The sequence below is a fragment of the Microchirus variegatus genome (genome assembly GCF_963457635.1).
Source record: "Microchirus variegatus genome assembly, chromosome: 12".
Classification (NCBI taxonomy): Eukaryota; Metazoa; Chordata; class Actinopteri; order Pleuronectiformes; family Soleidae; genus Microchirus; species Microchirus variegatus.
The window spans coordinates 25,633,901-25,649,761 of record NC_139813.1 but is presented as its reverse complement, the minus strand read 5'-3'; the positions used below and the strand labels follow the sequence as shown (position 1 = coordinate 25,649,761).

The 15,861-nt window shown below is 39.9% G+C and overlaps 1 protein-coding gene across 1 annotated transcript; it reads right to left on the bottom strand.

Annotated features, from left to right (window-relative positions):
* Nucleotides 1–780: 780 nt before the first annotated feature.
* On the bottom strand, nucleotides 781–14,292 carry rfx6 (regulatory factor X, 6; the record flags this gene model as incomplete). The annotated part of the gene is made up of 20 exons (XM_083898795.1): nucleotides 781–959; nucleotides 1,313–1,513; nucleotides 1,673–2,058; nucleotides 2,136–2,454; nucleotides 3,601–3,819; nucleotides 3,921–4,043; nucleotides 5,550–5,667; nucleotides 5,789–5,898; nucleotides 7,092–7,236; nucleotides 7,318–7,477; nucleotides 7,632–7,681; nucleotides 8,008–8,121; nucleotides 8,198–8,275; nucleotides 9,272–9,379; nucleotides 9,542–9,569; nucleotides 9,731–9,808; nucleotides 9,903–9,964; nucleotides 11,879–12,002; nucleotides 12,101–12,263; nucleotides 14,136–14,292. 20 exons carry the CDS (start codon nucleotides 14,290–14,292, stop codon nucleotides 781–783), a joined length of 2,922 nt encoding a protein of 973 aa, XP_083754921.1.
* Nucleotides 14,293–15,861: the final 1,569 nt, after the last annotated feature.

Here is a 15,861-nt window from a genome sequence, read left to right as displayed (position 1 = left end):
TTCGTGTTTACGTGACTCCCGATTGTTAAAATGAGTCTCTAAAGTAACGCTAAACTTTAAAAACAGAGGCACACATACGCAGTACACAGGTACGCTGGTTATTTGTAGCGCTGCTCTTTTCGTTTAATAAACAGACCGCTCCAGTTCCACTGTAGGCGCGCTAACGGCGCTAAAGGAGCTAACTGGTAAAACAGTTAGCTGTGTTACTTTAGAGACAAATTTTAACAATCGGGGGTGTCACGTAAACATGACGCCACGCGCGTCTTTTTTCCTGTCAGTCGTCATGGAAATGCATCATGCGTTAACGTCAACGCCGTTAGCACTAGTAAAAACTAAAGTGTTCTGCTGGAAGCAGCCATCTTGAATTGCTAACTCGGTTTGTTAATGACTTGGAATGCTAACGTCAGTGGAAACAACTGGAAAATGACTATCTTGAGGTTGTTTTTCCGTTTGTTGTAAAGTCAGATAAATTCACGGCGTTCTCACTTAAAAAGTTTTATTCATTCAAAATCACGTCAAAGAACAGGAAGTCGTCATCGGGGCATCGAGTCAGGACAAAAATATCTTCATCTCAAAGTTACAAAAAAAAAATTGACTCATTGAAAAAGAGTGTAAATAGAATAAATATCTTTGTCAGAGTCACTGTTGTGTATATATTTTAAATAATAATACACATTTTGCTGCTGTTTTAAGCAGTCGTAGGCCTTTGTGTGTCCATTGCCATTCACCTCATCCACTCCCAGAGTGTCAGTGCGTACGTACGTTCAGCGTCATCAGCCGTCATTGTACTCCTCCAGCGCCCATGAACACCGTGTTGATGGGAGGCAGCGACGACACCAGGTCCTGCACGCCGGCAGACGACGTCGCCCCCTGCTGGGACAAGAGCGCGTCCTGCGACGTGAACGGAGCCACGACTCCAAACATGCAGGGGGCGGAGCCTGACGAGGGGAGGGAATGATCTGAGGAGGAAATATGACACGACGATCAAATTTTACGTTCATGTTCATTTTAAAGTATTTAACTTGTGTTTTGTTCATTCATTAAATCAGTTATATATAAATGTTTTCACATTTTCTGGCTGAAAGACATTTGGTCCACAAATCCTCGCACAAACATGTTCCAGGGGCTGACTTTAGGGGGCACCCTTGAGCCAATTTACTCCTCCCATAGCAAACAACAACACCACAATTCAACACAGACTTTTTGTACATTTTCAATCCACCAAAAATGCAACGAACGGATTATTTTGTGGTCTGTTTTAGCATTGATTGATTGACAGATTGATTGATTGATTGATTGACTGATTGCTGACCTGCTCCAGCGTCCGTCTCCGTGAAATAGGCGCCTGTTGCTTTCCGTCCCGGTTCGTCCAGGATGTTGAGCGGATCGTGGACCTCGGAGAACGCCGCGGAGAACGGACGCAGGCTGCTGACGCTGCTGATCACGGACACGTGCTGGTCGACCAGCGACGTGATCCGCTGGCTGTCCACGTAGCTGCTGTTGCCGTAGTAACCTGCCGTTTGGAGGAACGTTTGGAAGTGAGCTCTCGTTTCCATGAGTTTAGATTACATTATCTTGCACCTGCTCTAAAAATGGATCCTGACCAGAGTATAACGTTCTGTAGAACTCACCACAAAATCCAACATTAAAACATCGGTCCAAACATTCTTACCAGTGTGTCCCGCAGCAGAGTGCGCCTGTCCCTGACACCCCCCACTGGGATGGTTCAGTCCCGCCCCGACAAAGCCAAACCCCTCAGTCGAGTCCAGAATCTGAGCTGCAGTCTGAGCGTCCAGCTCCTGCTCAGTCTGAGCCGGGTCTGGACCCGAGCTGTAGCCGGACATGGGTCTGACCGTGGAGCCGTACGGCGCCATGGAGCAGCTGTTGTTGCTGCCGCCGGATGAAGGATGATGATGATGGTGGTGGTGGTGATGATGATTGTAGAACAAGTCTTTACTCAGCTGCTGGTCGTTGAAGGACGGATATCGAGAGAGGTGATAGGACAGGGAGGAGGTCTGCGACGGGACTGACGACAGACACTGGTTCTGATTCTGAGGCCTAAAACAGAGACATGACTTTATGATGACGACAACACGATGGATTTTATTAAGCGTTTTCTATTTCCCTGTAGTGACCTGAGTGCAGGTTGGTAGTTTGAGTTCGAGGAACCGCCGGCCGGAGGGAAGTAACTGGGGCTGGTCTGAGCCAGACAGTGGTACAGGGTTTCCTGGTATGAAGAGCAGGGGCTGGGCTGCGCCATTGCACTGAGAGAGGAGAGGTAGGACGAAGAGGACGTGGAGGTGGGGCAGGTGGAGGACGAAGAGGAGGACATCAGGAGTCTGGCTCCTGCCATGGGCCCCTGGTTGATGACGGAGCCTCGGTGCACTAGCGCTGCCGGAGAGATAGGGGGCGTCATGAGGGGGCCGCTGACCTGAGAGAAGTCCACCTGACCACCTGAGGACCACGCAAGAACACGTGAGGACTTGTGAGGACACATAAGGACCATGTGAGGACACAGAAGGACCATGTGAGGACATATGACACATAAGGACCATGTAAAGACACATAAGGACTATGTGAGGACATATAGAGATACTCAAGGACAAATTATGACATTTGAGGACACACAAGGACCATGTGAGGACATATGGAGATAATCAAGGACAAATTATGACATTTAAGGACACGCAAGGTCCATGTGAGGACACATAAGGACTATATGAGGACATATGGAGATACTCAAGGACAAATGATGACGTTTGAGGACACACAAGGACCATGTGAGGACACATAAGAACCATGTGAGGACATATGGAGATACTCAAGGACAAATGATGACATTTGAGGACACAGAAGGTCCATGTGAGGACACATAAGGACCATGTGAGGACATATGGAGATACTCAAGAACAAATGATGACATTTGAGGACACACAAGGACCATGTGAGGACACATAGGGACCACGTGAGGACACATAAGGACCATGTGAGGACATATGGAGATACTCAAGGACAAATAATGACATTTGAGGACACACAAGGACCACGTGAGGACATATGAGGACAAATAAGGACCACTCAAGGACACATGAAGACATATGAGGACAAATAAGGACCACTCAAGGACACATGAAGACATATGAGGACAAATAAGGACCACTCAAGGACACATGAAGACCACTCAAGGACGCATGAGGATGAACGAGGACAAATGTGACCCACAAGAGGACTATATGAGGACAAAAAAAAAGGAGACATTAGGATAGGCGAGGGCGCATAAAGACCACTCGAGGACACATGGTGACCAATAAGGACAAATGAGAACCACGTGAGGACACACAAGGACCACATAAGGACACATAAAGACCACTCAACGACACATGGTGACCATGTGAGAACCGATGAGGATACTCGAGGACAAATGATGACATTTGAGGACACATGAAGACCACAAGAGGACACAGAAGGACAAATAAAGACCAGTCAAATGTGAGAACATATCAAGACTACTCAAGGACATGTGTGGACACATGAGGACACGATATTCAAGTAAATAAAACATATCTGAAGCTTCCTGTGTATTTATTTACTTCTTTTTACCTGACAGAGCGAAAGCAGCGGCGTCCGTCGTCGGGTAAACGACCGCGTTGGCGTCCAGACTCTGCTGTTGACCGATGGACAGCGACATGTAGGCGTGTTCTCCCAGAGACTCGTTCTTCACCGACTGGTCGACGGCGGCGGCGGCGGCGGCGTTCGCCTTGTTGCGGTTGGCGAGAAAACAGGAACTGGGCGACGCCATGAACGTGGCTTTACTGGCGTCTGAGACGAGAGAAGAACAAGGAGGTCAGTGCGAGTTCAATGACGAGCAGCTGTGTGTGTGTGTGTGTGTGTGTGTGTTTGTTTGCTGAGGCCTGGTCTACCTGAGTTCTTCATGTATCTGTCCAGAAGGTTCTGCAGGTCCTGCTCCTTGTCGTTGTTGAACTGAGTCTCCAGGGCCAGGAGGATGTACTCGTCCAAGAGCATCCTGATCAGATGGAAGGAACCTGCGGCGAGGGGGGAAACACAGATCACAGATGATCAGATCCTCTAACAGTGGACAGCTGACGCCTCAGTTTAAACCTCTGTTTGACCTTTAGGATCAGGCTGGTGTTTGTTTCACCTGATAGGTCACAGGGTCAAAAACCCTGCTGTGTTTGAGCTTCACTGTGACGTCAGAGAGAGAGAGAGTCACCACATGGTCAGTGTTTATTCATGTACACAAAGTGTGTGTGTGTGTTTGAACAGAGACCACACGACCCCCCCCCCCCCCCCCCCAGATAAGACTTTGTTAAATAAAGGTGAGTCTGGTGGCCATTACGATTTATGGTGCTATTGTAGCAGTGTGTGTGTGTGTGTGTGTGTTTCAGGTATTACTCATGTTGTGGGGACTCTAAATCTGTTTACATTACAGCGACAAAAATCAAGTCCCCATAATGTAAATCAGGGGTTCTCAAAGTTTTGATACCTGAGGGCCAATTTAGGAACCCAACATTGAACTGAGGGCCGCCAAAGGAAAAAAAAACAGAAAGAAATCCCATTTGTAATAATTTTAATGACCAGATTGCAGTTCTACAGTTTATCGTTAAGTAATATAAGCGTTAATATAATGTAATTTGAGCATTTATATAATAACGCTTTATAATTTACTGGGTAATTACCCAGTATTTTGGCCATTGTTCTTACCTTCTAATTACAGGTTAATACCAAGTAACACATTTCTGTTACCATATATTTACTGGGTAAATAGCTAGTAATTGGGGGCTGTAGCTACCTGCTTATTTCCAGCTTATAAACCAATAATACACTAAAATTCACCATATAGGAACCAGGTAATTGCCCAGTATTTTTGTTTACACTTATTGGTCTGTATCCAGTAATGTCCAATAAACATTTAACAAGCTTAGTAGCTCCTGGATTAAAACTATCAACTGTAATTCATTGCGGGCCGCCAGAAATGTTTCTGCGGGCCGCCATTGGCCCCTGGGCCGCACTTTGAGAACCAATGATGTTAATGATGAGATTTTAAGGTGGAGACATTAGACTATTAAGGTAAGTCCTCTGAAGTTCTCACAACTTTAAGGAGCATTTGGGGGGGTTAAGCATTTACTATGTGCGATATAGTAGTCCTTATGGAGACTAAACCCTGGTTTTTCTGGAGACAGAACCTCATTTTCCCAGGAACTGGAAAAGTTTGAGGACCTAAGAGGCTCATGGGAGACTATCTGAAGAAGAAGGCGTTTTATTAAAGGGTAACTAAACCCCCCTTGACGCTAACTTCACTTCAAATGCCATGAAAGTGGGCTGAGAGCTGAGCGAGCGAGGAGTCTGGGACAATGAGCCTCACATATATTTTTATATCACCTTATATTTTATGTTTACATCACATCACGATGTATAATTTGCATAAAATAAACTGGTTTTACACCTTAAAACGGTGGTTTAAGGGGTTTAGTTACACTTGACCATGAAAAACCCTCACATTTGAGAGTCGACTCGGAGGATTTTCTCACCAAAGCTGGAGGCGTTGTTGAGCGTGAGGCTGTGCATCACTCTGGCACCAAAGAAACTCCACCTGAGCAGGAAATCCTGCGCTCGCTTCTTCACTGTTCGACCGCTCTGTTTCCCAGGCTTTTTCACACAGACAGACAGACAGAGAGAGAGGGGAAAAAAACACACAATATGATTGCACAAGACAATTGCAGTGTGTCCACACAACACACACACACACACACACACGGACAGCTGTTACCTTGATGACTTTATGCTCCAGCACAGAGTCCAGCCACTCGATGAAAGACTCCACCGTGGCGTTTTTCCTCAGCAGCTCCTTCAGCTCCTGAAACACGGTGATGGAGTCGTCTGAAGGAAAAGGCGAGCGAACGTTTACTAACGACAAAATCTAGTTTGTATTAAGAGATCCGGCTAATAATTCATGCTACTGCTTATATAAACGGCTTTAAAAATACTATTAAAACTAGGGCTGTCAAAAGATTAAACATTTTAATCAGATTAATCACAGGGTAGCTGTGGATTAATCATGATTAATCACGATTAATTACCATTGGTAAATATGCCAAAAAAAATCTAATTTTCTCTTTATATTGTTGTAGGAACGGAGAGATAAATAAAGTATGTGAAAATATAAACGTAAAGAACAATAAAATACTGTCAATAACTTGTATAAACCTATACAGACTTTGTAAAAAAATAAACATTACATTGTAAAAAAAAAACACATTATAAGACAATATAAATAAATAGAAAGAATAAAATGCTGTAAATAACTTTAAAAAAAACTATACACTGCACTGTAAATAACTCACATTATAAACAAAATATAAAGTATAGAAGTTAAATAGTTTTCTTACTAAACCCACAGCAGGAAATTCCTCATCAGCACCTTTGAAGCACTGCTTCTACTAGTTAGCGTTAGCGTCAGCTAGCATTCTGACGCTAATGTTAGCTGCTGTCTGCGTCCCCGTTAGTTAGACAGTGACTGTTAATGTTATGATTATATCATTATCTGCACCAGCAGCGCCACTTACACCCGAGTGTCTTTCTTTCTTTTTCCTTCATCCTCTCTTTTTTCTTCCTCTTCTAACTTCCTGATTGATAACTCCTCTTCATTTTCCTTCAGCTTCACACAGGTTAACGTGAGGTGACGTGGGGCCCCTTTAGGGGGGTTTACGACCGAGATGTCATTGCAAATCAACCATTTTTGTTTAAGGGATGCATTTAGGCTCCGAGTGTCGGGAGCCCCCCCTATCGGCTCGGGGCCCTAAGCAGTTGCCCGCCGCCTTGCCTGTTCATAAACTGCACGTCTACCCGTAGCGCGATGAAAGTGAGAAAGTGCGTTAAAAAAATTAACGCGTTAATTCCACAAATTAATCATCCTGCGTTAATTTTGACAGCCCTAGTTAAAACATAAAAACTGATATTACTGAAGTGATATATACAGTTTAGTTGCTCCCGGTCTCTCTCTTCTGTCTCTACTTTGCTTCCCTGGTTTCCTTTCACCACAACCGGCCTAGGCAGAATTGAAAGCGCCTTACACTCGGAGTAAATGTCCGGCTCTTGGTCTCCTGCGGTGTTGATGTTGAGCAGCGGCTGTGAGCTGATGCTGTTCAGGTCCACGTTGTCGATATCCGACACCATGCTGGTGACCACAGCCTGGTCGAACAGCGCCGGGCGGGCTATCTGGAAGCACAGAGAAATAAGTCATTTATTCCATATTTTTGATTTTAATAGAAGTCCTCTGTTCTTCAGCGGCGGTCGTACCTGCGCCAGGTGTAAGAACGACGTCTGTCTCCTCAGGGAGGAGACGAAGCGGCGAGCGATGGGGAGCTTCTTCGCCGCGAGACCTTCTGGGAGGTTCTCCAGGGAGGAGGACAACCAGTGTTCCCAGTGTTTGGCAAAGTTACGGATATCTGCCAACAGACTAAGCGCGGGAAAAAAATATTTGTCAGCTTCGTAAATGTGAATATCTTGTGGTTTCTTTACTCCACGTAAACAAAGAAAATCAATCATAACGTCGTAATTACTCGGCTAATTGAGAAAATTAGTCTCAAGACGACGAAGTGAAAGTGACAAACCTTTCGGGCATCTCCTGCATCGTAGCAGGAATCAGAACATCGGTTAAAACCTGAGGAAATAAGCGACAAATGTATAGAAATACAGGTAAAAGAACCATTAAGAGTCCACATCATGTATATTTCACTTTGTTATTCCTGTTAAAAGGGAGTTTTCTCTGCTTTTTTTTATAATATTGTAAAGGTTTTTGCCTTGAGATTATCTACCTTTCGATTTGGCGCCATACAAATAAAACTGAATAGAGTTGAATTATTAATAAATAAGCACATCTTTTCCACTTTCACGGAGACATTTAACAGGATTTTTACCTTGAAAATGTGAGCGTTTGGAGACACACACGCGCGCGATAATTGAAAATATAGATCGTTAAATGCAAACCTTGTATAAAATGGAGTCGCAGACGCAGAAGATGTCGACGATAACGGGGTTTTCCAGCAGAGGCAGCAGGTGGTCGGGCATTCCCTGCCAGAAGTGGAGCAGAAAATTCTGGATCTGGAAAAGAAAAGGAAGTATAACGTCATCGATCGTCAGCGTGAAATGAATAAAAGGTTGTTTTAATAACAATCACCTCCTCAAAGTTGACGTTGATGGCGTTGTCCAGGATGCACTGACAGTGAGTTTTGTACATCATGATCAGAGTGTCCACCTGGAGATGAGTCCAACGCATTAATTAATCATTACACACATCATTTTACATCTTTATTTACAGTGAGGAACAATCAGCGTCCTTTATGGTCTCCTTAAAAACACATTTTGTAAGTCTGTTTTCTTTCTTTGGACAAAATTCAGATCATTTAAATTCTTGTAGTCATTTTATGCTGTTGATTTCACTCTGTTTTCAGTTTGTTTGCTTGTTAGCTATGACATCTATGTAATATCTTTGGTTTATGGACCGATACCTTTGTGGTTTGGGACAAACCAGTAAATTTTTTAATTTTTTAAAATGTATTTTATGGTTAAAACAGCGAATAAATTGGACAAAAACAAAAAACAGGATTGATCAATGATTGAGAAAATAATCACTTTCTATGCAATCTATGCAGCTCCAGTCAGTTTCAATTCAGTTTCAAATTCAATCATTTATTCAAAAAATGGTTTAATTTGTTTTATTTTACTTTTTTAATAATAATAATAATTTTTTAAAAATAATAATAATTAAAAGTTATGAAGAAAAACAGATATTAAAGGGGGGAAATAAGAAATGTCTTGATCTTGTGACTAAAACACAAAAGTATATAAAAACAACAACAATATTGTGGGTTTTATTATATTTTATTGTTTCTTCATATTTTATCTTCTACAGTAAGATTGGAAAGGTGCCAAATACACACCATTTTTTTCAGATTTATCGAATAATCCATACAATTTGGAAATCCATTCATCGGATTGAGGTTATCTTATTATTCAGCTTCTTAAAAGTTAATATTTTTGGGGGTTTTTGCTCCAAACAACAGAGAACATCATCATTTCCTGGTTTCTTGGGAAATCCTATCGCCATTTTCACAACATCTACTAATCAATTAATGGAGAAAATAATCGATAGATCGATCAGTAACGAAAATAATCTCGTAGCTACAGTGTGTGTGTGTGTGTGTGTGTGTGTGTGTGTTGACAGTGATGTTCTCCCCGGTTCCTCACTCACCTTCTCTCTGGAGACGTTTCCCTGCAGCAGCAGATGTTGAGTGTTTGGAAACTCGGGGAGTAAAGTTCCAGTCTTTGAGCTCAGAGAGTATTTCCTGGTGAAGCCGCCCTGAAACACACACACACACACACACACACACACACACACACGCACACACACACACACACAAACACAACCTTTCTGTGAAATGATGTTTAAATTAATTCTGATAATTTTTAAATGGGATAAAAAAAAAAAAAAAAAGAGAAGAATAATCCATACATTATTTACCTCATTCTTGAGTTTGCTCCCGGAAAATCTGCGATGAAAGACAAAACCTCGATTAAGCGTTTAAATCAATAAAGTGACGATTCCCAACATTTAAGGAACAAAATACCATCATAGTTGATGAGTAACAGAGCGAAGAGACAGAGGAAGAGAAGGAAAGTGGATTAAATGAGGATTAAATAAAGAGGTTACCTGGTCAAACCTTTTCCAGAATACACAGAGTGATAATACGCGCTGCTCTCTTTGATGCCAATTCCGTAATAATGATATCTGTCGAGAGTGAAGACGTCAAAGGACATGAGCATTGTTTTAAAAGCTACATGAAGAGGATTAAAGATATCACTTTATTTTTGTCTGTGTTTACTTGGAGTGTCCTCTGGTGCCGAGTCTCCTCGTCGTCAGAAGAGGAAACTTCTGTCGGATCGTCTGAGGAGAAATTCTGATTATTATTATTATTATTATTATTCAGTCAAAATCTGACCCTTAGCCCCTACAGAGCTCCTACACATTTTCTACTTCATTTCTCTGAGGATTTTTCAGTCAATATTAAACATGTGAATACCAATTGTTAGATGCTTATTATGTAAATAAATGGTTTTCAAATCCTTCACTCATTTTTCACGAAGCCAGACCTTTGGGAAAACTAGCATCGAGCCGTGACACTGTCGGGCTGGCCATTAGTTCATTTATTATTTTTGTGTAGGTGTGTACCCTGAAAATGTCGCACAACTAAGCGAGTTTTACGACTCACTCCTTGTCACTGAAATGTGCTGCAGCGGTGACTTCGTTTCTGAGAGAAATCTCAGCAGCGGCTCTCGCTGCAAACACTCTGGCCAGCCGTTTCCCTCGGGATGCGTCAAGAGTGAGTCATAGAAGGATGTAACAGTGGGAATCCGGTCATTTTTCAAAATAAAACATTGTTCAGACCCCCGATAATAAATAAAACGGAAAATAATGTTATTTTTATTCAAGTTATTTATTCTTTCTGTGCGGCCCGGTACCAAACGACCCACGGACCGGTGGTTGGGGGTCGCTGATCTACAGCACGTGTGTCAAACTTAAGGCCTGGGGGCCAGATGTTGCCCACCACCTCATTTTATGTGGCCTGCGAGTGATTAATTGGTCTTAAAAATCTGCGTTAAAATAGGTCTGTGCCGCTTTAAGGCGTGCGTTGACCATAAACTACATTTCCCGCCACTAGATCGCAGCGTATCATTGTAAATGCATCACGCGACGAGTGAAAAATGAGATTGAGACTGTGATCGCAGCAGAATGTGTTCACAAAAGCCACATCCAAAAAATGGTGTGAAAAGCAGTGAATGCTAGCTTTATTGTGGCCAAAGAAATCACCAAGTCTTTTTCTGACGGTGCGTTTTTGAAGCAGTGCATTGCTGAAGGGTGTGTGAGCAGGTCTGCCCCGACCAGATACAGACTTTTAAAACTGTCAGTTTGTCAAGAAACACCATCGTGGACTGAAGTTACATCTGTAATGCATCATATTTGTAACTTGAATAAGTAATAAATACAGAAAGTTATTTAGCAATATGTTTAGTTACATTTATTCATCATATACGTTACATCTGGCCCTTTGAGGGGAACCGTTATGCTGATGTGGCCCTCAGTGAAAATGAGTTTGACACCACTGATCGTCAGGTAGGCTATTCTGCGTTAGTAACTTGTTTTGATTTGTATATATATGTTAATATATTTCATTTTAGAAAGTGAGATAACAGTCTGGAAACAATACAAAACATTTTTCCATACTTATCCAGACCTGGAAATTACATGTATATGCCACAGAAAGTCATTTCTGCCTGTGGCCATAAACCTTTACAACTCCTCCCTCTGATGATCAGACTCTTTATAATAAACAAACAAACAAACAAACAAACAACAAACAAACTATAATTACCATTCTCATCTAACTTCTTTCATTTGTTTAAACTTGCACTCACTGTATATTGTATATATTTCCAGATTTTCTACTTTATTATTGCATTTTATTTTTTATTGTTTATTTTATTGTTTATTGTATTGTTTATTTTATTTCATTTAGCTTACTGCCTATTTTACTGTTTTATTTTATTTATATCTGTATATCTAGCTCTTGTTTCCTTACTTTGTACGGAGCATCTGGAACAAAAACTATTTCCCCACGGGGATTAATAAAGTATTCTGATTCTGATTCTGAAAACAGAATATAAATCTATTTTTAGACAGGAAGAAGCTGCACTAAATGAAAATTAAACCAAAATCTCAAGAATCTTTGCTAACATGGAGCAGGCAGGTGTTTGTGCAGTTCAGACGATTTACAGAAATGGAAATAAAACATACACAGACCTTTCCGAACGTGGCAGCACACGCTGGCTCCAGCTTCTCTTTGCGGCAGAAATCCAGGTAGTGAGCGTAGAGAATACAGCGAGGCAAACACACGCCTTCACACACGATGTAGTTCTCCTCCAGCCTGTCGAGAAAACGCCGGGGCGACAAAGTCCGACCGTTATTAAAAGCAAACGGTGACACCGCTGGTTTAATTTAAAATAGTATAATATAATCTGGTACCACTGCAGCGTGAGCTGCGTCTGTTTCTTCTTGTCCTTGATGATCTGACTGACGCTCTTCCTGGACGACAAGATGCTCTGTTTGCCGAGGCTCAGCTCGGCGTTGAAGTCCACCAGGTCCTGGTCTTCTTCAGAGGACGGCGTCTCGTTACTGTCCTCGGCTTCTGAGAGAAAAGACAAAAAAATAAATCACACGCATTCCGGGGGTTAAAGGAACAATCTTGGTCCTGGATTTTCATCAAAAACTTGATTTTTTTCTTAGTTTCTTTGCTCCTCCATGGAAATAAAGTGAATATCTATGATTTGTGGATAAAATGTGACATTTGTGGGTTGTAAATACATTTAGGAAGACAATATTAACACTTTTTATGATCAACTAATCAATAAAATAATCAAATCAGCCGTAGTTTACACAGTCTGAGATAATCCCAGCTTGTTAAATTATCTGAGGAGCTTCCTGGTCGTCAGACACAACACTGCCAGCGATCAACGGAAACATTTTATTTTCAGATTTATTTCAATCGCACGTGCGCGTTTGCGTGAACCTCGCACTCCTCAAAGACTTTATGATTTTATCTCTTTAATTTGGGACATTTGATGTGATGTTTGAAGAGTTTTTGTGCTTGAACTAAGGGATTTTATTTATGTAACTAAGCGGTTTCTGCTTTGTTACTCAAAGTGCTTCACTTAAAAAATGAATAATGATAAAAAATAAATTAGAAGGGACACAAAAACTGTAAGGAAAACCAAAAAGTAAACTTAGAAATTGTACAATTAAGAACAGAGGGAAAGTGTCACCATGCTACTGAATTTTTTAAACGCCATTTTAAATAAATTCACCTCTAAAAAACCCCTCCAAGGTCAGTGATGGAATGCAAATCAGAGGTTAAAGGTTAAAGGTCAGGCGCAGCGACAGCAAAGCAACGGTTGCCGCAACGTGCCTTATTAAAATGTTATTCTATTTACTGGTAATAGTTTGTCCAATTAATCCACCTAAAATGTACCCGTAATATTTTTGATATTTTCAGCCACAGAAAATGCAATTTTGTGCGTTGTGATTTAAAATAAACACTTAAAAAAAGCAACATTTATCCTCACTTTTAAATATTCGTATTTATTTTTTGTTTCATTGTGAATCCTGGCAACTAAAAATAAAATTTTTACCACTTAACACTTGAAAACATCTCATCATCTTCAATAGACTTAAGAGAGTGAATGAAATGTATTAAGTTAAGCAGTAAATAAATAATAATAATAATAATAATAATGACAATAATAAATACAGTGGACTATTTTGATTCCGATGTGGTTATTTGTAATAAATGTGATTACGACAGACACGAGTCATTATTTTGGAAAAGAGCTGTTTTAAAGCTTTAAATTAAACATTTATGAATATATAGATTACACCTTTAATTAAGCCATCTGTAAAAAATCTGTACATGTACATTGTGAATAGTTGTATGGAAAAACAGTTTAAATGTAAAAAACAGTTGAAATTTAAAAAAAAAAACTGTTACAAATACATTTTATTTCTACATTTTACGGATTTTGAAGCATTGGTTTCATTTTCAAACACACTTTTTTAAATGTTTTTTAATCCCTGATCCTGTTTCAATACTAAAATGTGTATAATCTGGTGTGTAATTTTGTTTTTTTTTATTTGCAAAGTGCCTTTGAAACACTATATAAATAAAACTATAATTTAGTTAATTTACTTAAATAATACATCTTAATTGATGTTTTTTACTTTAGTTATTAAATCACACTTTTACTTTTTGTTTCTTTTGTTTGTAAAACACATAAATTGATATTTATTTTTAAATAAACGAGGCCTGTGGTTATAGCACCATCATGTGGTTAAATCGTGTTACTGTTTTTTGTTTTTGTTTTTAACCTGAGAAAATGTGGGATTGATCCAGAATAAATGTGGGATTAAAGATTTTGACTGGTTTCACGAAAACATAACGAATCATGATGATATTAAAATTCAGATTACTTAGATTAAATGTAACAGTTGTCGTTGATTTTATTACCTGATTTAATCCCAGAATCATCCTCCTGATGAACGTGCGTCTGTCCGATAAAGTCTGCGTGTTTTCCCTCCGGCGAGCTGCACAAAGATTTGGTTAAAGAGTGAATGAGAAAAACTCCGTCTCTGCCCGAGCTGTCGCTGCTGCGCTTCATCGGCATCTCGTCCGAGTTAAATTGTATATATATAAAAGAAGAATGAGAAGAAAAAGAAGGACACACAGACGAAGAGAAATATAAGTCCACGGCGGATCGACTGTCCTTAAAGACGTCGACTCCTGATCCTTCAGAGCGTCCTCCACTCAAGTCCAGGAAGAGAATAATATCACCAGTGTCGTCTCCGGCATGTTTTTAGGACTTTACATCAGCCGCTAAACAAAAATTAAACTAAAACAACAGAGAAAGTGCCTGTGCTGCTGCTGCTGAAGCTGACAGTTTCAGCCTCAGACTCATAAAAACTGAGTGAGAAGACAGAGAAGAGCGGGTGAAGCCGCGGATGCAGTCGTCATATTTACAGAAGACTGGGGCTAATCCAGGTTATTAATGATTAACAGAGAATCCCATCTGTCCATCCATCCATCTATCTATCTATCCTGCCTCCTACAGTCAGCTGGTGACCCTTTACACAAACAGAATATACATTTAGAAACTTACAGGGATTAAAATGACTACTCATATTACTTAAGATATGCATCACGTGTCTGTTAAATTACACTTTCACCTACTCAAATAAAGGAAAATATTTATAATCTACTCATTATGATTCTTGGAAACAACTAAATCACAGCAGTAGTTACAATTTAAATAAAGACATTCTACGCAAACGCAAAAAAGGCAAATAATGAATTATATACATTTATAGTTCTTTTTTAATTGATTCAGATAGGTATATACCTTACAGTTACTGCATTTTTAACTGAATTAATACATTTTATGACTTTTAATCTATTTTTAAAAGTAATATAATGATTATTTTTTCTTTTAATGATGACTGAAAATGTACAACCTAACCACAATAATCCAGAAAACACATTAATCAACACTATGAGGATTAATTAATTAGGCAAATAATCAATTATATATATATTTTTTTTTTATTGATTCAGATGAATATTTATATACCTTACACAGTTATTGTCATTCTGCATTTTGAACTGAATTAAAACATTTTATGATTTTTAATCTATTTTTAAAAGTAATGTTACAATTATGTTTTTCTTTCAATGATGACTGAAAATGTACCACCGAACCACAATAATCCAGAAAAGATATTAATTAACACTATATAACTTGTCCTAGCTGCTCCTTCTTGTAAACTAGTGATAGATTTATCCTTATTTACTGTGATAAACTTGAATTAGTTCTGAGGAGAACATCTAACACATTGCACTGGTCTGTCTTTTCTAATGGATTATTTCACATGTAAACAAACACCTGGATTTTACATGTTTTATTAATGCACTTATTCAGACATAAAATATCAGCAGAATGAAGATCAGTGAAATAAATGTATATATATACATCTACTGTTTTAGTGCAGTATATTTTATGAACTCACCTCCTCGTGAACAAATGGCTCCTGCAGGTTTATGGTCTGTTGACATCGTACTCCATGTTCTCCAGTGACCTCCCTTGTCTAAAGTACAAATATATAAGGCTTTTTATGACACCAAACAATTTTTATTTTAATGCGATTGCATGCCTAAAAGTATTATTCTATTTCTGACGATA